The sequence below is a fragment of the Argiope bruennichi genome, chromosome 11, assembly GCF_947563725.1.
Source record: "Argiope bruennichi chromosome 11, qqArgBrue1.1, whole genome shotgun sequence".
Taxonomy (NCBI): domain Eukaryota; kingdom Metazoa; phylum Arthropoda; class Arachnida; order Araneae; family Araneidae; genus Argiope; species Argiope bruennichi.
The window spans coordinates 81,813,231-81,838,918 of NC_079161.1; the positions used below are offsets into that span (position 1 = coordinate 81,813,231).

Genomic DNA, 25,688 nt, shown 5'->3' on the forward strand with positions numbered 1-25,688 from the left:
AACGTTCTTTCTTGAAAATCTTCTTAAAAATATTATTTTCATCGTGGGAAAAAAATACTTGCACCTTGCTCTTCCTGCTGATTATATTTAATATGTAATTTTTATTTATCAAAACCGCGCAAAAGAACAGCACAAAAGGACGAGATGGATGAAAACGATTTCAGATTAAAAAGCGAAGTGAAAAGAAGAAAAAGAAAGAAGAAGAAAGGGAACTTATGATGAAATAGCAAAAACAGAATTTTCCGCTTGCTGAATGAAAGTCGCTGTTTTCTTAACAAATTGTTCTTCTCTAAACGTGCTGGACGGATTACAAACAGGACTTGGTGCCCAGCATGTTTTGATAAACGGGAAAAAAAGAATTTGTAACTTTAAAAAGAGACTATAAACGGGTTTTTGAGTCTGGGAACATTTGAGGGCACATAAGTTGGTGAAAAGTAGTTGGAGAAGATTTATATTTTGGGAATTTATCAACGTATTATGTTGGAACAATTTGAATAAGACAGAAGTAATTGTATTTATGTTAGTTATATATTTTTTGTATATGCTTATAGTTTTAAGCACATCGTTTTTTAAGTAGTTTTTTTAAAACCTGTTTTCAACCGTTTATTTTAAACGATTCGTTTTATTTTCTTAGTGTTTGATGCATTTAAATTTAAACATTGTTAATTAATCAATCTGCTCATAATGAATCTAAGAAAATTTTGTTGACCAACTCTTGAGATATTACATAAATTTAAAAAGATATTCTTTAGTGCCCATAAAGTTTAAACGCTCAGTGACTCTATTTTCAGTAATCAGATTATTAAAAAAATGCTTTGTTTCAGTAAAAAATATTATTATATTAATTGAAGATAAATTCTTTCCACTTTAATTTAAAGCATAAATTCTACGGGTGCTAACAGAAAATTAGAGAGATACATATCACGTTATGACTGAAGGCCTTTATAATATTATGAGTGAATTATATATCAAAATTTGAAGTTTTAAAATATTTTGATGAAGAAGCTATTAAAGTAGAAATTGCATAAAATATTTAATTATTAAAATTTTAACGAACATTAAGATTGGCGAACCGGCTGGTCGCCAAAGGCGGCTAGTTTAAAATAAAGAGAAAATTTTTAAACAGCCGTGAGTCTTTTATTCAGAGTTATATAGTTATTTGATTTTACTCCTGCGCGGTAGTGGCCAACTGGCAATTAGATTTTAAAGCGAATTTCAGCTTAGTATTCTTTTTAATGTTCTTATTGTCTGTAAAATTTTACTTTTGAAAAATAAAAAGATATAATTAGCTGCTATGCAAATAACATCATTAGAATTCGTTTGAGAATATACCTTAATAAATTTAATATAAAGTAGTCATAAAAATTATTTTATTGATATATTAAAAAATAAAATTAGTGTTTGAATTATTTAATTTCTTAATCTTCAATATGAAATTCATAACTATAATTATTTTGGAATACTGAAATCGTTTTTTTCCGCGAATTCACTACTTCTTGATGACACTTATATGAAATAAAAATCTAATTAAATTAATATATTGATAATTAAGTTTTGGAAATATTGAAATTGTCTACTGTTCTGAATGATGTACATATATATAAAATCATGCAACATTTCAAAATTCTACTAGTAAGTTATTATAAATATTTTGAAACTTAAAAACCTTTTTTTTTCATGAATTCATTCTTTCCTTGATGATGTCATTCGTATAGAATAAAAATATAACTAAGCTAACCGGTTAATAATTAAGTTTGGCAAAAATTAAAATGATGCTCAGTTATTAATAGTATACATGTGTGCAAAATTTCAAAATTCTGGCAACAGCTCTTTAAGTAAGTGATAAGTTGATTACAAAATTTCAATCTTATTTACATAATATGAGCCAAAAAATATAGCGCTCAGGTTAAATCAAAATATTTGCTCCAATTTAAGATAAAAATATTTGTTTTAAATGAAAAACACTTCAATGTACACGTTATTTTATTCAGTTTATATAATCTTTTCTTATTTAAAATGAAGTTTGAAATTTTTGAAATGAAAATATTAATATAAAAAAATGATATTCTGTTGAAATTAGATTTTGCCATGCCTTCAACTTTCTAACTATTATATACTAACTATTCAAATTTTACTAATTTAATCATTTAATGAAAGGTAATTTCAACATTAAAATAGTATAAAAATAATTCAAATAAGCTTATTTTGATAAATCCGTGTGTTGATTGTTTGATATTAGTATTCCCCATTGTACTTTGATTTTATTTTGATATTCCACAAATGGAAAGTTCAATATAAATAAATAATATTTACGTAAAGTACGTTTAATCTGAAAATGTTGTTCTTATTTTACTTAAAATGCCTTATTTTATTTCTGATAAAAGGAAAAAAAAGAAATATTTGTTTTGATATTAAAAACAAAGAATATTAAATAACATTTTATTAATTCTGTCAAAAGTTTGCTTTCTCTATTTGTCTTATGAATGTTTTTAAGAAGTATATCCTTATTTTAACGAAATTGTTTTGAAAATTCCGATGTATGGTAAACCAACTTTTCTTCATGTGTAAATGTGTTATAAGTTAAGAGAATTTTTAACTTCAAGTTTTTTTTCTTCATTTTTACTCAAATAATTCTCTTTTATTAAAAAAAAAAAAATTCGAATTCTATTATTGCATGTATCATCCATAAAAAAAAAGTAATTACAAAATTATTTAAATAAAATGTTTATCTTCTGGTGGAAAATTCTTTCAAAATTATATGCATTTAAAACATTTTGAGTTAATTCTTCAAGTAAATTTTCTTCACGCGAAATTTGGTACAAATAAAAGAATTTTCTCTGAATTGATTGTGTCTGAAATATGACATAAATCTAAAACAGCGATATAAAAACCTCATACCAAAACCTCAATACATTTTTAATTACTGTATTCACAGATGGACGAAAATTAGTCAGAATGATATGATTGCAAAATTGCGTTTTTGGATATAAAATTAAAATGGGAATTACATTTAAATCCCAACTTTAAAAAAAAAATGTTTTTCGAAAAAAAAATGTTTTTTTAACTGCAATATTTGTTTACTTGTATCTTAATTAGAAAACATTGATTATTGATTATGATTTTTCTATTTAGTTGATTGTTGGTGATTGTGAATTGATTTTAATTTTTCTACTGATTTATTGTTGGTGATTGTGAATTAATTATGATTTTTCTTCCGATTGATTGTTGATAATTATGAATTGATTATGATTTTTTAAATGGTTGATTGTTAGTAATTGTGAATTGATTATGATTTTTCTACTGATTGATTAGTGGTAATTGTGAATTGATTCTGATTTTTCTGCTGATGGATTATTGTTAATGGTGAACTGATTATGACTTTCTGCATTTCTCTTTCTTTAGCATGATCGGTACTACTCCTGTGACAGCTACTGCACCGCTACCAAGCTGCACCATGAAAATTTTCCAAGGAGAACCAGAGGACGGGATTATTGCTGAAAACGTCAAAATTGGAGATCTTTTGAGTTTAGTAATCAGCATCGATTTTCAAGGTAAATAAATTCCAATTCGACCGATTTCATTGTTGTCAAAACTCTTCTTCTCGTATAAACGTATTATATCATTCATAAATTGCTGCCGTTAAGGATTTGATTGCGAAATTTGCATCTTGCTTCTGCTATAGATTTATATTCAATGAAATTTGTGGTATTTCTTGTGGGGAAAGATATATTGAAATGAGAACGACAAATCATTGATCTGATGCCATTCAGAAAAAAAAAACTGATTATTTATTTTTTTAAAATAAAAATCAATAAATAAAAATCTTTGACATTCGTTTTTATCGATTTTTTTAAAGATACTTTTCGGATGCACGATAGAACTTCCGTCTTAGAACTTCACTAACCGCCAACTGATGAAGTTTTATGCTGCTCGATATAAAAACATTTTCCAAAATGTAAATAATAATGCTTTAAGCATAATAAAACAATTTTTATTTGTTTAGTTAATTCTTACGCGTCGTCCGACCCCTCGGTCAGCAGCGGAATCTCTTTTATTATTTTTTTTGCCTCTGATTGACCAGGCAAGAGTTGAGCAATTATACCTTTATGAACAAAGAAAGCAATATTTTAATCCTCATTTTACCAGAGACAGAATGAGCGGAAAATTTAATGAAACTATAAAATTCCTTTAAATATATTATTTTCATTATTTCAGTTTATATTTAAAAACGAAATTACGAATTTATAAATTACGAAAAATTTATGAATATTAAAAGAAATTTTTGGGTAGTTAAACTAAGGTAAAGTAAAAAGTTTGTTGTTTTCTTTTTAAGACGATAGGAACCGTTCTAATGGAGACGAGTTAACATAGTAATACAGCTAAAATTTAATATTAATTTCTGAGTAATCTTTTTCAGATTGTGCTTCGTGTTTTGCAGGAATATAATTTCGCTTTCCGATTTCTCAAAAGAAAGAAGAATCTTTCGTTTTTAACATTAGAAGGAAAATTATTATCTTTGATTAAACATGTCTCTAATATAAAATTTTCTTATCTCTAAAACATTATCTCTTAATCTCTGTGAACTTTAATGAAGCAATGAAAACAGTTTCGATTTCATTGCATTGTTTAAAACTATAAAAAAAATGTTTTTTAAAAAAATCCTCAAAATTTGGAGATATTTTAAACGGAAAATGATCCATTAAAAAGAAAATTTTTAATCTTGAAATGAGTAGAAATTAAGATAGGGCATCAATATGTGCGGCAATTATCGCAATATAAACGCCCAAATCTCTCCTACTTTTTGATTAATTAAAATCTTAAATAATTGCTCAAAGATGTACATTTCTCCCTTGAAAACTTTGTTCTATATCAAGTGAGGTGACACTAGGCCAAAAAGATTTGACATATAGAACGACAATGCAAACATATTTTCTTTTATTTTTAGTAGAGATTTGTAGAACATATTATGACTGTCTTTTAAAAGTGTTTTGTTATTATTCTTAATTTTTATTATTATTATTTTACAGATGCCTACGGCCTAAAGGTAACCAACTGCTTAGTGCGAGATGGACTGAACTGGGGTGAACAACCGCTTATCAATAACGAAGGGTAAGTTATTACTTTTTCTTTTTCGAGCTAACACACAATAACGACCCTGATTATCCATTGTGTAGTCTATTTGTAAAGATCCATAATGGTATCGATACAAAAGGGTGAAAGTGACGGAATCGGCATCTATGAAACTTACATTGCCCCCCCCCTACTTATCATTCCTGGAGCTATATTGGAACGATTTTCCTTCAGTATTGAACGTCGACTGAAACGACTTGACCTCAAACAATGGTGCTTTGTTTAGTCTGGGGTTGAGTTGTAATCACAATTTCTTTTTAATTGAATGAATAAAATGAATGTTTTTTTAATTACATGAATAAAATGAATTGTTAAGAATGAATATCTAAAGCAACCGGCGGTGTCATTTTTTTAACTTCGATTTTAATGACGCAATATTTGTGTTCATTCTTTCAGCAGATAATTGCAGAGAAAGGATAGAGTTTATTAAAACTTGTAATGAATTGAAATATTTGATTATAGGGTAAATTATTTTTTTTTTGATGATAACGTTTAATTATAGATGTGCTTAAAATTTTAAAACAAGATGCATTGTTTGATTTATTATTTTTTTTTCAATCAAAATTATAGTTCTGTTTTGTTACTAACGACGAATCCAAAGTTGTTTATGTTTTCTGGACATTGAATCTGATACCAGAAGTCTTTTATTATGATTGTTTTTTTTAAAAAAATGATACTTTATCGAGGTTTACATATTTTCAGCGAATATTATGGTCATTATCTTTTGAGCGATTGCCGCAGGTCGAATTTGATTGATCTGATTCCAGTAGTATTAAATGAAGTTTAAAGGAAGTAGGTGGAGAGAGAGCTTCGAACAACTATAAACCATGAAAAATATTGTTTTTTTTTTCAATTTAAATGCATTTGATTCTTAAAAATCGCTACTAGGAGACCATAATAGTATCCAAAATACAATATCTAGCTTGATGTATCGGCCTAGATTCTGCATGGAGTGGTCTTTTGTGAGCATTAGTGTACTGCAATATTTCATCAGAAAAATTTTCAGCTTAAGGTACACTCCCTAGTATCCAGTCTAATGTGGCGGGAGGGCAGGCCGGATAGGCCAAGTTTTTAACAATCCATCGCTGCCAGTAAACTCTGAATATTGGTTTAGTTACCGATACACCTTTCCCTTTTAAGTGTTCATGCCACAAAAATAAAACTTCCTCAACCTCTTTATGCTTACCTTTGAGCATGGTTTTTCTTACTTTTATTCCAATTCTATAAGCTTGTGCAACACACCACTTTTCAATTTCTGTTGCATTTTTTTCCACTGCACTTTTCCCAACTACTAACTCCGAAGCTATATTTTTTGCTGTTACACCAGAGTCCAGTAGCTGTACAGTTCGTAATTTTCTCCTTCATAATCACTACAATTTTTTTTTCGTTTTTCACCCATTTTGAAATCTTTACTGTGGTTACTTAAAAAAACATTAAGCATACCCTAAGAACAATTTGCGAATACTGTACGTATTGTGAAATTATAATCAAGAACAGTGTCAATAATTGAGATCCGTTGCACACAGACGAAACAATGAACAACGAGCAAGCACAACGCTGCTTTGTTGCTGTTACAACTTGTACTTTGCACACGACACGTAGGTGGATCGTAGGATGCTCGCTTCCAATGCCTTGGCAATGTTGCCAATGCAATGCCTTGCCTTCCTTATTTAATTACGATAAAAGAAAACTAGGCCGGATAGTACGGAAGCAGGAAAGTCACGAACCGGATACTCGAGAGTGTACTGCATATATTTCCTCATATTAAGGATTAAAATATAACTTTGTCTGAATCTTAAAAACACTGATGCCATCCATTTTGCAAATTTAGTTTAGTTATATTATTTTGAAATAATGCAAAGATTATTTTGGACTTCATAATTTTGTACCACCAACAGTTAACAGAAACGAAGCTTGAACTGACTAAAATTATTTCCGGTCATATCCTGACATCCACTTGATTGTACTAGAGCGTACAATCAATGGTTTTACAAGCGCATACAATCATTCCATCACTTCCTAACATCGTCCTTGATTGTACTAGCGCGTACAATCAATGATTTTACAAGTGCATACAATCATTTCATCACTTCCTAACATCGTCCTTGATTGTACTAGCGCGTACAATCAATGGTTTTACAAGCGCATACAATCATTTCATCACTTCCTAACATCGTCCTTGATTGTACTAGCGCGTACAATCAATGGTTTTACAAACGCATACAATCATTTCATCACTTCCTAACATCGTCCTTGATTGTACTAGCGCGTATAGGAAGGAAAGCAGTTGTCGTAATCTTGAAAAAATATAGCAAACGGTTACTGTCCAACCTCCAACCATTTTCGTTAAATGATATCAAGATCCTGTCATTAATGTTCGGTGGATCTCCCTTGATAGTAATTTTATTTCATATTTTAATTGGTAGGGTGTTTGAATCCTTTAACTATAAAAGTTATTCGCTAATCAGTTTGTTATTGCTTTCAGATGTCCAGTAGACGAAGATATCATGGGCCCCTTCGAGTACGTGCACAACAAAACCCAAGCCAGGGTAACCTTCCAGGCTCATAAATTCCCCTATACCTCATCTGTCTATTACCAGTGCAACGTCAAGATGTGTCTCAAGAACTCAGGAGGATGCGACGATGTGGTGAGTTACAGCTTTATTATTGCTCATACAAAATCAGCAGTAAGCAATTGTGTATAATCATGTAAGCAGTCTTTCTAATTTAACGGAAAAAAACTGCTAGAATAAGAATGTAAATAGGTTATTTTATGAAACATTTGAAGGAACCTACTTTGAGGTTGAAGCAGCTATGGCCTACAAGAGTGAGAAGGGATTTTCCCAGCTCCAGTGGACCATAAAAAAACAGGAGTAGAGAACAAATAGAATTTGTTACCAAACGTTAAGGTTACTTTTCGACAAGTTAGGGTTACCAAAATTACTTTTCGGCATAATTGCAGTGAAGATTCAAGCATTTGTCATGTCGGTAAATCGTATTTCCGATTCCCTGTTCGAAGTACATTGCCACCAGTGTGCCTTTAAAAGTTCCTCATTAGCTATTATAGCAAATGTTTTGAATAACTAATGGTTTAATGAATTAGTGCAGTAAAATATAAGATATATTGAGTAAAGTCATATTGATGCCATATTTTAATTTTATTTGGACCTCACAAATAGATCTCTCTGGATAATTGAGGATGAGAAGTATCGGCTTGGTGATTAGTTCTCATCACCCTGGTAGGTGCGGAAAAAGGTGGGGGTGGGCTCCTCCCTTTGATGACGGGACGTACTTTCCAAGGGAAGGGTTGTACCGTGGCTGGTGATGGCCCTTAGATTCAACCACAATTCCCACCAGTGTTTCTGTTGCTGCTGTCCAGTCATTCAGATTTTTCCGTGTGCCCCAGGGCTGGTTGGAGTAGTCAGTTTAAGATATAACTCTCAACTAGATGGTCAGATGGTACATACCTCTCAACTCTGGTCAAATGATGAGGATAAATCTGGATTCTTCTCCCCTTTTCAAAATTCTTACACTAGCGAACAAATTAAGTGCCTTCCCAGTATCCCCTGTTTTAAAACCAAGATTCTGGTGGTCATCATTTATGCCTTTCATTCACGTCATGAAATATTTCAGATTACGTTGATCAAATGTTAAAACGCATACACGCAAAAGGAGCTATCTCCACCCTGTCGCAACTTCCTGGGAAATCTGAATGATCGGGCGATCACAACTGTAAATAGATTGTTGAGATGAATGCAAAATGGTCCCCATTACGATGCAGCCCATATATCCGCCATTGCGACCTGACATAGGCATGGAAACAAACCAACCCACCCCCAAACGAGAATCTGCTTATTTATATGGCAACTTCTAATCTCCTCCTTACCTGAGGTACCCACAGTAACAGAAAATTAAATAGCATATGCAAGTAATACCGCGACTTAGAAAAAGTTCATACCGGAAACTTGATGGGGCCGCCAAAAAACAACCCCACCTAGCACGAAGAAATAAACGACACTTGATGATATTGGACACTTGCCAACAACAAAGGACCTTCTCGAGAGAACGCTCATATTGGTATTAGAAGAGAATTAAAGACAAGAGCTTTGACAAAATGTTCTTAATAGAAGATTAAATGATTGGAGTTTTTAAGAGTTCTTTGACATCCAGAGACATCTAATTTCTTGGCCATCTGAGTCTTTGTCATATGTCTAAGGCCCCCACATGTATTTATTTGATTTGCTTTCATAATTCAAATATCTTAGGAAACAAAGCGCAATAAATTAAATTTGCCAATTTCAGTGAAGTGTCACGGTGTTCTTGAACTCAAGGTTCTTAACCTCCAGACATAACAGATTAATAGAGTAATGGCAAGGCAATGAAATGGGGGGAGAATGAAAAAAGAGAAAAAAATTTTTGTATGAATGTTATTCAGCAAATTCGGTCCACAGTCGAGTTCACAATCAATTAAAACAACACGGAGTGTCAAATTCACATTCAAGAAGCAGGTTTCGATTATTTTTCGCTACACTCAGATACTTCATTTTTATTTAACATTCTTGACGACAAACATGTTTTTCCTATTGAATAATTTCATTTTCCAATTAGCGTACAATGAAACTGCAAGATTGAAGTTTACGAATTATAATTTAGTTGCTGAAAACTTAGATATCACGCATGCTACGGGTTAGAAGGTGGAAATCCAGAATATCATTATCATTTCCAGAATATTCTATCCAGAATATCCAATTAGAAATCACGATGGGCTTTGAACTGATATTCATTTTAAAGAATATTAACCTTTCAAAACCTGCTTGAAAACTGGTTCAAAACTTTATATATATATATATATATATATATATATATATATATATATATATATATATATATATATATATATATATATATAGCATACCAACAGAAGTGAACTTCTCATCTGATTTCGTTTCAAATATAATAGACATATATTTGATAGTATGAAATATACAGACATTTCAAATATAATAGACATACTTTTGAAAACATTTCGATCAAAACGTGATAGAAATCTTCCCATTTGGATTAAACATCATATATTAAGGCGTCTAGCTCGAAGCAAATTTGATTTTTCGTGTTCACAGACGGACAGACATAATTAGAAAATATGTGTTCTCCGGCCTCAAAGATTAGAAACTTTGATAGATATCTACAAATTTGACGCAAAGAACACATACCAAATTTCAAGTGCACACCTCAAATCGCTTTTGAGTTATTTTTGTCACAGACAGACAGACGGATATTTTCTAAACATGTGTTTTTCGAACTCAATGAGGTCTGAAACCCTGGAGATTCTATAGTTCGAATTTTTTTTGATGATGGCAATACTTTCGCTTCAAATAATTCATTTGCAAGAAATTAAAAAAATATAAACCTTAAATCGTAAGATAATGAATCTGCAATAAAATAATTGATTTAAAAAAGAGAGATTCATTTTTTTATTTATATGTTCTTAAGAGTTCATTGAAGTTTTGAATGATGCGAATGACAATACTTCGTTATACACAATACCTAAATGCTGAAAGTTTTAATAATATCTGGAATATATAAATTTTTCAAATTTCTTGCATTTGTTTCACAGCTTTAAATACAAATAAATTAATTTTAAAAATTATTTTCATGAAGCAGCGTCATAATGCATCGAACAAAATGGATGGCGTGACTTTACCAAGGAGTTTTGCATCTCATACGCATCTGCAGCATTATGAATTTCCCTTTTGCCTGACGCATATGACCTTTTGACCGACACACTAAAAGGGCATTATCACAAGAACTGGATTCATTAAATCATTGCCCCCTGCTGAGCTTGGACAGCAAGAAAAGCGTCTTGTCCTATACTTTATGTAAATGTCCAAAAAGAAGAAGGAAATGGCAAAAAGTTGTTAACAAGCAACTTTGTATCGATGGGCCTCAGACAGACAGAATCGCCCCTGGTTTTCATTCATGTCGAAGCGTTGATGGCTCGAATCTGATTTTGTTCAAATCGCCGATTATCCTAATGGGCCGAATATCGATTTGGAATCGTCCGGATGCAGGCTTTAGATGCAAAGGTTCTCAAAGATGAGTTTGTGAAAGTTCTTTTTCCTTCTTTAAGGTTAAGGCCATTTTCTGCTGACAAAATACTCGGAGAGTTTCCTAATCGGCTTTTGTTTTGTTGCCGCAATAAGTTTCTCGAGCGTTGACCTCCAGGCAAGATTGCTTTCGCTGTTGGGGCTCGTAAAAAAGCATTTAGGTATATTGTTCTAGTCAATAAAATGTACAAGTGTGTGGAGCTGCTCGGATCTGCAAAGATGCTTTTTTATAGAGTTGTTATTATGAGAAAGAAAGAAAGCAATGACAACAAAAACTTTGAATGATTCGTTGGAAATGTTTTAATTAAACTGCACGATGTTGGAGTTTGTGAGAAAGTATCTTAGAATGCTCTTTACTGGATTTTTTTTTTTTTTTTTTGTTATTATTGTTGCTTTGCAAGTTTGTATGGGAAGAGATATATTTATTTTTGATTCTTACAAAATATTTCGCTGTTCCGTTCTCATCAGCATATTGTATAAAATATAAAAAATAATTCAATGTCGGTATTAAAAATAAGTCACGATCGGAAAATGGCTCGCGGAAAAGTAAGATGGGAAACGGAGGAGAAAACATTAATAGTGGATTTTTTTAGAATAAACAATAGTGATTAAAAGATTTATAAAAAAAAAACACTTTTATATTCAAACGTTTTATGAAATTAACTTATCATTTTATGAACCAATCGCACTTTATCTGCTTTCTTGCATACAAGGTAATACAGTCGTCGAAAATAAAATACGAGATTTTGACGTGTCTTCACATTTCTTGTCTCTCTGAATCCGAGAAAAAAAAATTTTTTAATTCGTCTGTCTGTAAAAGTAACTTAAAAACGCTTCGAGTTAAAAGGACAGAACGTTTTTAGTTAGAAGGATATAGTTAGTTTAGGAAGTTACAGGAAGTTTTTATATACATCAAATTTATAGATCTCTATTAAATTTTGAACGAGATACATTCAGTGGTTAGGGGGGGGGTCTTCTCTCCGTATATTCGAGTAGAAGTGAACATGATAAATACAACGCGTAAAGAGCTAGAAAAATAAAATCTAGTAATTAAATTTAGCATCTGTAATGTCAATCCGAGCTAAATTTGGAACCAAATGGAGGATTATCGAGGAGGATAATTTATCAATTTATCAAAGATAAATTATCAAGGAGTTGATCGTCTATTGGCTTTTATTTTTTTATGCATATAAATGTCAGAATTCATTTAATCCACACTTAGGTATATAAAATTTAATCCACACTTAGGTATATAAAGTTTGGTAAACAGTTTTAATATTTAAACTGTAGATATTTATCAAATTTCGAACTAAATTAAAAGGGGATAAACGCTTAGTATAATGTTGACTTGAATGTTGATCGCAAAGCTTGATAAATTTTAAATAATTCTTAGAGTAACTTTCCTATAAGATTTATTTATCAATTTAAGAATCAATTTTGACCAGTTTTAATATGCAACAAACTATTTTCTGTTTTGTACAATTGCAAATATTTTCTAGTGCAGTATCATGAAATATAAACCTTTTTTTCTCCTTGTATTCCCTGCAGCCTCCTATTTGCGACGGCGGCTTCAACATCCGCAGAAGGCGCAGGAGTACCGACCAGCTGGAAGACATTGGCAACTTGCAGGCCCTCAGACTGGAGGAAGTGCATGCTAGGGACAGGAGCGTTGAGGTGTTCTCCGGTCTCTACGTCAGCGAAGTAGACGACCAAAAGTCTTCAAGCGGTGAGTTCCTTAACATTGCAGTTTTTATCAAACATCAAAAAACAGTTGGCTTGGGTCTATCGTATGGCTGTAGCTTCCAGTTTAGTTTAATTATATTAATGCCCCGTATTAAAGCAACATTAGGCCTATTTTTGGGACGGACCTCATAATTTTGAACCACGGTCAGATGACGAGGACGACACCTGGGCTGGCTCCTCATCCCCAAACTTCCACACCACATCAGTGAAAGGACGTTTGATCTAGACGGATTCAATGTACACTAGATCCGCTTACACGATGGTTCTTAGGTAGAACTGGGCCTCGAACCTGAAACCCTCCGGTTCCGAAACTGAGACCTCACCACCAGGTCACCACGGCTCCTGCATCTTCTAACGCAAAACAGCAGAAATTTCAAAATTTTTAGCTCTCCACTAAAAGAATGAAAAAGAGATTATTTTTCCAAATTGTTATGGCTTGGAGGCACTTTTAAAATGCCAAATGTGACACTTTAATTTCTATAATTTAGGGTTCTTTAGATAAAATGGCAACCTCTTACTTACGTAGTGAACACTGACCCAGTGAACTATTAATTCAACAATATGATATCGATCTTCAATGTGTTCGAAGCTGGGGAAGTTTAATTTTAACAACTCCGCATATTTAGATAGAATGACTTTTTTTAAAAAAAATGCAAATATATTAATCTTTTTATATTCTATCTTTCCTTATGTTCCGTCCGACTAAATAAACTCTATTTTTAGACTAAATGTTTTTTCAGCTATATTAATAATTCACCATAAAAAGTTATTGAGCTTCTACTGGGAAGTTTACCCTTTAGTTGAGATGTTTGTGTATTGAATTATCTTAATTTTAAACTTAAAAGTATAAAATTAAGCCAAACACAGAATTTGTAATTAGATACAAAACTGACCGGTAATCTAGAAACATCTCCAATATTCTGAGGGTGTTTAGTTGAATAAAAAACTCATTTTCAGAAGATTAAGTTTAATCTGGTTATGTAGGAGCAAAGCATGAAAACGGGCTCTAACAATTAAAAAAGATTTAATAGACAATCAATTATACAATAAAGGGTGTTCATTAATTATTGTCGCGGTTTCCGCACCTCATAACTTTCGAATAAAAAATATTACGCAAAAACCGATTACGTATTCGTAAATTACAACTCAAAGAATTTTACGTGGCAACAATGCGATCTTAGCGCATTTGCAGTCTGGGTAATTATGACGTCATAAATAAAAATGGCGACCATGCAAGAAAACGCAGTGTGTGTATTGTGATTTTTCGAAACTAAATCAGTCATAACTACTCAACGTCGCTTCAGGACCACGTACAAGAAAGATCCTCCTTCGGATAATTCTACCAGACGCTGGTTAACTTAATGTCCGGAAACTGGTAGCGTTCTGCACCGAAAGGGAGCGGGAAGACCGAGCACTTCGCAGGAAAATGTTGATCTCATCCAAGAAACGTTGACTCGCAGTCCACGAAAATCAACGAGACAAGCAGCTGTGCAGTTACATATGCCGCATACGACGATATGGAACGTTCTCTATAACCGCCTTCATCTGAATGCCTACAAAGTGCAAATTGTGCAAGCTTTACACCCGGATGATAAACTGCGTCGTTTTGAGTTCGCTGAACAAATTTTGACTCGAACTGAGGATGATGAAAATTAGCTTCAGAAATGGTTCTTCAGTGACGAATCCACTTTTCATGTGTCAGGAAAAGTGAATAAACATAACTATGGAATATGGGGCTCGGAGAACCCGCACGATTATCGAGAATTGGAAAGAGATAGCCCAAAGGTGAATGTTTGGTGTGCTTTATCACATACTGAAGTTACTGGGCCTTTCTTCTTTGCTGAAACAGCAATAAACTCCGTGACATACCTTGACATGCTGGAGATGCATGCGGTTCCTCTGATGCAGCAACATCAGCCAGATGTGATATTTCAACAGGATGGTGCACCCCCACATTGGGGCATGATTGTACGTGACTTTTTAGACGAGAACTTTCCCGACAGGTGGTGTTTAAAAGGTGGACCAATCCCATGGCCTCCGAGATCACCAGATATAACACCGCTGGACTTCTTTCTATGCGGTTTGTCAAGAACATTGTGTACAAGACTCCGTGCCCTCCCTTGATGAACTGAAGCGCCGAATTGTTACTGCGATCCAAATTGTTACCCCACAAATGCTGGAGAACACTTAAAGGGAAATCGAATTTCGTCTCGATGTGTTACGAGCCACGAATGGCAGCCATGTGCAAATTCATTAATCTTTTTAATATCATTAAAAAAATTCTTTGAGTTGTAATTTACGAATACATAATCGCCTTCAGCTAAATGCCTACAAAGTGCAAATTGTGCAAGCTTTACACTTTAATATCATTAATAAAATTTTTTGAGTTGTAATTTACGAATACGTAATCGGTTTTTGCATAATATTTTTTATTCCAAAGTTATGAGGTGCGGAAACCGCGACAATAATTAATGAACACCCTGTACATTACACTTATAATAACATAACGATAATTCTACATTTAACCAATACTTAAATTTACAACTTAACATCATTAATTCTCGAAGTCGGTAGGTTTACATGCTCACAGTCTTGTAGCCTAGCATCGTACTGCCGTACTTTGGATTGGCGAAGAGGTTGGCGCTTCTTTGGCGCACTGGCATTATTAGAGAGTGTTTCAGTTATACTATGGAGAAAATAATACAGCTCACGGGACAATCGAATTTTAATTTTTAACCAATTAAAAACTTAATTTCGAAAAAGAAATTTTTATTTTAGATTCTAAAAGTGACATTAAGATTTTTGGGATTTGATATAATTTTAACCCTTAAATGCATAGAATTGTAGATCTACATAGAAGGTTTAAAACCTCAATATCTCTTTCTGTGGCAACCTTCGCATGGTGTTCTTACCAAAACTATTTTATAGTTTCCGTACGCAAATACAATCTTTGACAGTTTATCTCTCTAACTGTGACAATTTTTATTGTTATTTGAGTGCAGTTTCATTTAGGCGAGTGTTACGAATTACGATTATTTATATAAAAGATAATAAAAATATAGAGGAAAAATTGTTTTCGGACAGAAACAAAATAAGAGTAATGAAAAATATTGATATTTTTGCTTACACTGATAAATTTATGCAAGGAAAGTGTAACTTTTTTTGTAATGTAAAAATACATCAATATGCAAAATTGGTGCTACATAACTTCACTAAACTTAGAGGACCATGTCATCCTTTGCTGTCTATGGATGTACGAAAAGACGGTGTAAAATCACTGGCTTATAATTTTATACAGATTGAGGTGTAAAATTCCACTATGACAAGTCTATATAGTTGTCATGTAGCAAATGTAATGTTCCTTAATGTTTAAATACCAAAAATAACTGTTTCATGAATTTTCATTTGCTGTAATGTAATGAGAGGTATTATTTATGTTTGAAATATTATATTATTGTATGCATTAGATTTATAGAAATGAAGAAGTTATTGCTGATGATGATGGAAATATGTCAATATATATATATATATATATAAAAATTCTCATAAAGGGGTTTTTTTTTTGCATTTTTCGCATTAACTACATCCATTTCCCGGTTGATTTTAAATTTTATTTATTAAAAATAAAAAAGAACATGCATTTAAGGGTGAAATCTTTCAACTAATTCTTATTTTCACAGTTTAACCTTTCTTTCTGTTTGATTCAGAAAAAAACATCAAATGGTTTTTATTTTATGTAAAACTATTTATGAAAACGTCTTCTATATCCTTCAATGTCTGTGACATCTTACAGAACATCTGCTTTTAATAAATAATAACTATAACTAACTTTATGGCAGATTTTTACATCTCATGTAATGCTAAATGCTCCTAATGTAAAAAGTTGGCATTCATTTAATGTATTTTATACATTTTTAATGTTTCACAACTTAATATGTAATGTAAAATGTAATGTTTTTTTTCTATTATTTTTCTGTACCAATATGCGTTTTCTCTCAAGGGTTCTTTATTGTATGCAAGGGTCCAATGCCATCAAGTGTAGTTTGTTCCTTCGTGCTATGTAGGGTTGCTGTTTGGCGGCCCCATCAATTTTCCCGCATGGCCTCTGCCTAGGTCGGAGTATCGGATAGTATATCCCATACAATGCTATGCCATCTTGTCTAATATTTTTACTATTTGTATCGTTACAGAATTGCCACTGGAGTCCGATTTGAAACCAGTTTCCACTGATTTCTGTGTGTCCACTCGTAAATTTGCCGCCGGAATCGCCGTGGCGGGCATCCTGCTCATGCTGGCCGTCATGTTCCTCGTCATCTGTGTCTTGCACAAAAGACGAAGGCGAAAAGGTGCTTCTTCAGCTTCTTCTATTTACTCTGGACCCTACTCCAACCACGCCTACTCAAGGGACTAGACACACTTCGAATTATTCAAGGACTTTCCAACTCATCTGATTATGTTTCTCGACGTATCTGGGATATTTAGCTTACATTTACATTGTGCTGTTCTTTTTTCATTCGCCATATGAATGTTTGATTTGAAGACTAATTCGTCATCATTTTGCTTGTTAATGAATACATTATTGGTTGGTATTTTTATGCAAAAGCTACCCCTTTCACAAGTGCTTTTACATTTAGTTAGGATATATTAAAATGGTTATTCTAAAAAGTACTATTTTTTTAAATTTCTTCTTTTTATGCAGCATATTTTAATCATTGATTACATATTTAATTAAACTATAAATTAAAGTAATGATACAACAATTACGAACTCATTTTAATATCTAATTATATAGAAAATATTAATTTTCATCTTCGTTTTTCACTGACTGTAAACTCCACTGACTACATTGAAAAAATTCTTAAGAGTTGATAATTCCACATAAGTTTAAATTTTCGGACTCGGAATTTAGCCCATATTTTTCTTCCTATATGAAGCAATGATAATAATGTAACAATAATATGTTATAACTCTTGCTTATAACATGAGTTGCAGTGATAATAATGTGCAACTCATGGTTATAACATGAGTTGCAATGATAGTAATGTGTTGTAACTCATGGTTATAACATGAGTTGCAATGATAATAATCTGTTATAACTCATGGTTATAATATGAGTTGTAAGGATAATAATGTGCTATAACTCATGGTTATGTGGAGATTTGACAGTAAACGTTTTGGGAAAGAATTCCAAACTCATGGTTGTATATTTTTTTATAAAGAGACGATATTTAGCAGAAATTTTTAGTTCTTCTTAAAGAAAATTTTAGCAAAAAAAAAAAAAAAAAAAACATCCATCAGTTACAAATTTCTAATAGAGAAAAAAAAGTCACCAATTGTCCAAAATTTTGACCAAATAAAATATAACTGCTATAAATTACAAAATATAAACTTCCAAAGAAAGTTCAAACTTAAATTTGTAACTTCTCGTGAACTATGCAATAACAGAATATGGTTGGTGATCGCACCACTTTTGTGAAATTTCGCGGAAATAAATTTGCGAAATATAACTGAAATCTAAAATATTTATTTATTTTACACTGTTCTAAAATAAATAATTGTTAGTGAAATATATTTCATTTTTAATGCTTCCGAATATTATAGCAGGGATGGGGTAGTTTGGGAAGGATGTTCTTATTTGATAATCTTTATTTATATGTTTTCTACCACATACGGCGAGAACAAAACATTGTTCCTATTATAGTTTCTTTCATTCTTTCTTAGGTATTTTAGTTTTCTTTGAATGTACTGTGGAACTTAGTAGAGATATGAGTGAATGTATATATTTTATAATGTTTGATTCCTTTAGATTTCTATAAAAAAAATTCTGTAAAATTAATTATTTTTATCAGCATATTCTAATTTTAAATGGTACCCATCAATATTCTTTTGTTGGAAGTTTTAATTATAAAAATACTTTTAAGTCTTTTTTTAAAGACATAAAAAAACAATGGTCGATTTTAGAAAGCTTAAAAGTTAAAATCCTCAAAAAAAGCCTTTAAATTTCGAAAATTATTTATGCGATTACAAACTAACGTTTAATATTCTATTTTATAAAATAAAAGTATCTTCGGTTTAAATTTCATTAAAATTAACAAAATTCAGAAGATTCTTTTCCACTTTGACTTTCAGAAATTTGTATCAACAATCGCGTGTCAACAATATTGTCTGCGCCGGCGCATTAGAGAGATCAGGAAACCGATACAAACCAATCGTGAAACATCTGTTCATTCTACCTTACCTTTCTTTGAAATGGATTCTTCCATGAAAAAGAACTCTAGCGCTTCCAACTCACGTTATCAAAGTTGCAATTAAATGTTATTTTTATCGTTTGTGAAACAAAAATATTGATATATATATAAGTTTCGCTTTTATCTCTACTCTTATGCTTAAATCCCGGTGTGCCAAGTGTGGTGGATTATTGCATTTCTGTTAATTGTCATTTCAAGAATTGCTTAATTATTTGTCTTTACAAATGTGTCCATTTTGTTTTATTTATTTAAAAGGCATTTTTCATCTGGGTGATATCAGTCTTTTTTTTTTTTCACTTTTCCATAAATATATATAATGCCTTTCTGTGCTGAACATTCCTTTTTTGATTCAAAATTATTTATAATATTTTTTCATTTATTAATATTTGTTATAATACCAATATGAGTATTTGATGAATAAATATACAACCAAAAGCTCTCGAATAGACAGTAACTGTAAATTTATTTTACGTATTCTAATGAAGTAAGCATTCTAACAGAATTTAAGTTTGTGATTTTTTACGAATGTTTAAGCATTTAAATGTTTATGACAGATTCTTCCTAATAAGTTTTGTGCCAAAATATTTTCCTACGAACAAAGGTTTTAAAAACTCTTTAAAAAGTAATATATATTTGTTTGCTTTTAATAAGATTTAATTTAGAAAAATCTTTTGTTACATCTAAGCATGTTTATATTTCCAGTATTTTCAGTATTATAAACCCTAATTGTATGTAGTATTTTTATTTAATTAACTACAGTATTTTGCATACAATTTTATACATATCTTAAAGGTTATAATTTTACTATGACATTTTTATACAGTCTGTATTGCAAATATATGTCATGTGAAATTTTTCTATTTTTACTCATAGATATTAAAAAAAACTAAGCTATATCCATTATTAAGCGATGCAATTATTTTAATACAGGTGCTGCAACATGTCTTATGATATCACTTTTTAATAACTGCACGATTCAACCAGTTCTATCATATTCATAAATTATATGGCCTGTATATATATAATCCCTCATCTTAAATTCTGGGAGAGGTGTTCCACTGTTTCTGAAAAAAAAGTAAAGAATATTTATTATTTTAATCAAACTATAAGCATAAATTAAATGCATTCGAATTTTGAATCTTCCAATTAAATTATTCTTTGATTAAAACTTATCATTATCAGATTTTAGATGTATTTAAAAACGCAAGCTGTATTAAGAAAATTCTGATTGATCATTAATCAAGTTTGCTTTAAGTTCAAGTTGTTAAATTTAAAAGTCATCTGTTTTGAATCACACTTTGGAGCTACAAATACTTATTTGTATATTCTGTATTTTGCTACAGCAGAGAATTTGTATCGGCTGGCTCTGTCAAATTCGTCGGTGTGATTCATAAGAATTGCGTGATATCAGGCCAGTCTATTTTGATAAGTAAGGAGACAGAAATGAATCAAAGTTTGTCAGATCTAGTTGTGTTTCACAATTTCTTAACTGGCATCTGATGCTATATGAAGACGTAATAAGTGAGTTCGAAGCCTTTCTGTTTATTCCAACCTTACTATTTCTCTTCGACCCGCTCGTTATTTCATAATTTTACCCCTGTTAGCAAATGCACTAGTCTGTCTGAAGACAAAGGACCAACCACCAACTCGTCAGAGCCATGTTGTAGCAACTACGTAATATATCAAATATTCATCTATTCATTGCAGAAAACAAGATATTTTTTAATGACACTTTTTCATAATACTTCAATAATATATATTTTTAGATATTTCCGAATTACCAAAGGCAATAACTGTAATAAAAATGGCATTTCCTTTCATTAATTTTGGGATCAAGGTTTCAGTTTTCCTTTCTAACTGAAAATGATATCGAATTTTCCAGTATTTTTGTATGTTCCAATGAGTAGAGGTATTAGTGTTTTTAATGAAAGCAGGCCTTCGATGGAATTTGTTTTAATGTTCAGTGAAATGTTTTATATGTGTTTTTGTTTGTCTGTCCTATTTATAATATTAGTTAAGTGTTTAAGTGAAGTGTTTTTTTATACTTATTTATGAAATAAATCAGCCCAAATCATGGCAGCTATTGAACGAAAAAAAAAAAGAATTTGCTGTATCATATACATTTATAGAAATGCCAGCTCCATTATATTATTACTTTCTTTTTCCAATAAAAACTTTCTTGAAATAAATGCTTCGTCATGTTTCTATGCTCTTTTCTTATAAAATAATAAGTTTTTTTTTTTTTTTTTAATTCTGGTAATTTAAAAATGATATCTCAAGTCACCTTATGCTGTAAATTTTGAAGCTGGCATTTATATAATGTTATTTTGAAAGCAAATTTGATTTGTACATAAATCATTTTGGATACATCTGGGTGCTTTTTTGGGAACGCTTTTGCGATGGAAAACTTTGTAACTGTAACTGTCAAAAATATTTCCTTTTGTCTCTTGGAAGATTTTTAATGATGTGCAAATAAAATTTTAATTCAAAATTTTTTTTAAAAAAATCCTCTTTTTTCTTTTTGTATCATTTCTAAGACTTGAAGAGTCTGTTGCAAATGATATATTTTTCTTCTGTTTTTAAATTCATTGTTTTAAAATTCAATTTTTATAGAAATAATTATTTTATTAATAGTATATGCAGCTGAAAAAAATTAATTACATTTTCTAGTAATCTGACTTTTTGTTTTCAAAAAGTTAAAAATGTTTTGGTTTTCTTTTCTTTTCAAATTTAGGTTTACAGTGTTTTTTTAAACCAAACACACATATCAAACTTTCAAGACTCAAGCACATGTTTATGCTGCTCAAATGACAAGCTCTCTATAATTCAACATTAATAATTATAAATATTCATTCTATTTCTCGACTAAAGGTTTTTTTTCTAAATTTATTAAATAATTCATTTTCTACATATGTATTATTTACATATTTTAAAGAGACAGTTATGGACATATTTTTCACAGTATATCTTTCCCATGTGTACAGTATCCATATTGATACATACTTTTCACTTATTTATTTTTTACTTGTACTTTTTTTATTTATATTTCAAATACCACTACTATACAGTGGATTTCAAATTTGAACTGCATTTTTAGTATTTTATTGAATTGTGTCACTTGTTTTGTAGCAATAAAATGGTTTGAATGATACTCACTGTTTTTTAATTTTTGTTTTTATTTTATAGTACTGAAGCACGTTAATGCTATAAAATCATTTAAAAAGAAACCAAAAAAGTAAAATATTCAATAGAGTGTCCCTTCCACACTGTTTTTTTAGCAAAAGTTTTTTTTAGGTTGTTTTTTAAAGATTTAAGAAATAAAAGATTTATCGAAAGCAGAACCAATAAATTTTATATCTCGTAAATATATGAAGCATTTAGAACACAAAAGAATGAATGGCTATGAAATGTTGAGAAAAAAATAAAGACAATGTTTCTTAAGTATATTTACTTACAAGAAAAAGTTTAAACTGTCTGAGAACAGCAAAAACTAGAAGGCCCTTTATGCAATGCATCATAAGCTCTAAGTCAACCATCTAACTCTCCGACCGAACACACGGATTTAAACCATAGAAACTGAATGACCGGACCGCCGCAACAGCAACATTGGCGGGAACTGGGGTTGAGTCCTAAGGGCCGTCACCGGCCACGGTACAACCCTCCCCGGAGGAAGTACGTCTCGTCACCGATGGGAGGAGCCAGATCCCCCATCTATTAGTGTACCCTCCAGAGTGGCGAGATCCAACCACCATGCCGGAAGCATCTCATCCTCATTTCGAGGTGCCCCTCGGGGGATCATCATAAGCTCTAAAAGAAACTTTCGTTAATCTTCTTAAAAATGCAATTATGTTTAAAATTACCCAAAGTAGACTAGATTTTCTTGCACATTGAACGCTACAAAATGTGGAAATTATGGATAATAATTTATTTATTTTTATTCGGAGACTAGGAGGCGCCCGTCCTTGCTCGCTTTTGCCTGCCAAACTCGATGTCTTCCGATATTGTTCGTCAGTTTCAGTTAGCAAGTTATTAAACTCCATTAGTCATTCATTCATCGTTGGAAGCTTACTATTTTCATGATGACAACATATATTTGCTGATCTGCCTACTCCTGATTCAAAATTCAAAATCATACAATGAGAACACTATTGACTCTATCTCCGATATCTAAATATTGATTCAATTTTACACATTTTGCTGCCAACATAACAGCTTCACGATCAACATTTCATTTCAAAATAACAGATTCTCGCTCCTTTTTTCTTCATCTAATATCGCTGGACGCCCCATTACTATTTTTTTTAAAAACCATGCTGCTTTAAAACCTGAATTGCTTTGGTATTCAGACAATTTTTAGCCGAGTGACGAAAAATTTCCGTTACTCGAAAAACGCAAACGACCGGAAAGTTTTCCATTAGTGTTGCCACAAACGGTGTGTTGAAAAATGGAAATAACAAATAATACTGTTTTAAACTCATTTGCTGTTCATTTTTCTGCTCATTAAAGCTTTACTTTTCCTTTTTTGCCACCATTTGATCGTCAAGGACAATATAAATACTTGCTTCGCCGTAATAATAATTTTCAATAAATATTTCAAACAATACAGGCAAAACGAACTTCAAACGTCATAGATCAGGTGGATCACCATCTACCAATCACAAACGAATAAAATGCAATATTTATATAAAAAAATATTGTATAATAGATATATATATTACCCACCCCGGCGTGGAAAGTATTGTTCACTAACTCAAAAATAATGTACTGAAAAAAAAAATTATTCTTTTTTTTTAAACTGTATTATGGATATCAAAATCAGACATCTCTAGATTCAGACAAAAATATACGAATTAAAAAATTGTTTTAAAATTCCATAAATTAATAAATTTGGCGAGTTTTTGGAATAATTTATGTTCAGGGGAAGCAAATTCTACTGGATGTCTGAGACATACAGGATAATTAGGCTCTTTCTAGAAATCATATCCATTCATGGGAAAAAAATTATTTGAATTTTGATGATGGAAAAAAATGTGATTTGAAATTTGGAATGACAAATTCATTTGTCATTCCAAGTTTCGTACCGTACCGTACCGTATTCTTTAGCTTAGCTTTCCTTTCTTAATAACAGACGTTTGCGTTTTATCACGCATTTTGCTGTTACATTTGAAATATTGAGAATTATTCCAATAGATATCTTTAAATAAAATCTTAATTCGTTTTATTAATCGAAAATTTCAATTAGAATTGTTTTTATTGAATATAAAAAAATGATTCGAATAAGAACGATGAAACACGAAAACCATTTACAATCAAACATGTGTATCGGACTAGTAAAAGTAATGAAAAAATTAAATGATATAGGAATGCATATGGAACCAACCACAAAGAACAGCATCACTTTTAAATATTTGGTTTACTGATATGTGGTTTCTTTTAGGCTGTTTAAATTTCAATATATAAAGTGAGGATAACATTTTCATTCAAGTGAGAATTTTTTATGAAATAACTATTCTCCATTTAGCTTAACTATGATGAAATATCAATTGATCCTGATTTCGTTCTATAAATTACGACTATTTGTTAGTGGAGAAGAATTAAAAAAAATGGATATAGGGAATTGCATCTTTTAATGACGCAAACACTCGTCTGATGAGTAATATCCAATTTTTAAAGTGTTTTTGTGGGTTAAAGGAGCTGTATAATGTTTCAAATAATGGAAGCTGGCCCGTATTTAATCTGAGAAGTAGGCAACGTAATGATAAGCGATTGCAGAGCCGCAAGGCGAACAGGTGACTGTCACTTAATTACATTTATGGTGACAGTAACTATTTTTCTGTTCTTGATTATATCATATATGTGTACGACTATCTTAGTTGCAGATCTGGTATATATTTCAAAATTCCTCAAGATTATATAGCTATATTTTAAACGGGGGAAACATTTCTAAATATGTTTTCCATTCCTTTATGTCCAATGGATAACTTCTATCTTAGTTTTGCAATTGCTGCAATATTTTTAAACTCATTATTTAGATATTTCATCTGGGATTCTTAATCGTTTTTTTTTTAAGTTTTATATCAGAAAAAAATACTAAAAAAATTAGAATAATTTTGATCGTTGTTTTGCTTTTGTATTGAATCGAATCTAATATTTATTCTGAAATTATTTTGCTTTATTAGTGTGGGAACTGCTGACAGATCCCGTATCCTGTATGGCGCCATGTTGCGGCACGTCATTAATCACGTGATGCTTTCCCGCCATAATTGGCAGACGAGAGTTGGGTAGTGAGTCTGTACGACTGACAGTTCACGCTCATGTATCTTTATACGTCCTATGTTAGTAATGTTTTGTCCATTGTCCTTTAATCTTAATAAATATATTTCACATATTAATGCTGGTCTTTGCCTTCCCCCCCATTAGTATAAACAGTTCAAACTCTATATCAATTTATATTACTATA

The 25,688-nt window shown here is 31.2% G+C and overlaps 1 protein-coding gene across 1 annotated transcript in view; it reads left to right on the forward strand.

Moving 5' to 3' along the window:
• Positions 1–22,279, forward strand: part of LOC129957539 (cuticlin-1-like) — a 128,090-nt gene extending 105,811 nt beyond the window's left edge. Inside the window, exons 6-10 of the mRNA XM_056069893.1 lie at positions 3,403–3,551; positions 5,028–5,109; positions 7,616–7,778; positions 12,786–12,963; positions 17,171–22,279. Coding sequence (XP_055925868.1) covers positions 3,403–3,551; positions 5,028–5,109; positions 7,616–7,778; positions 12,786–12,963; positions 17,171–17,391 — 793 coding nt within the window. The 3' untranslated portion in view covers positions 17,392–22,279. The remainder of the gene's footprint in view (positions 1–3,402; positions 3,552–5,027; positions 5,110–7,615; positions 7,779–12,785; positions 12,964–17,170) is intronic.
• The last annotated feature ends 3,409 nt before the right edge of the window (positions 22,280–25,688 follow it).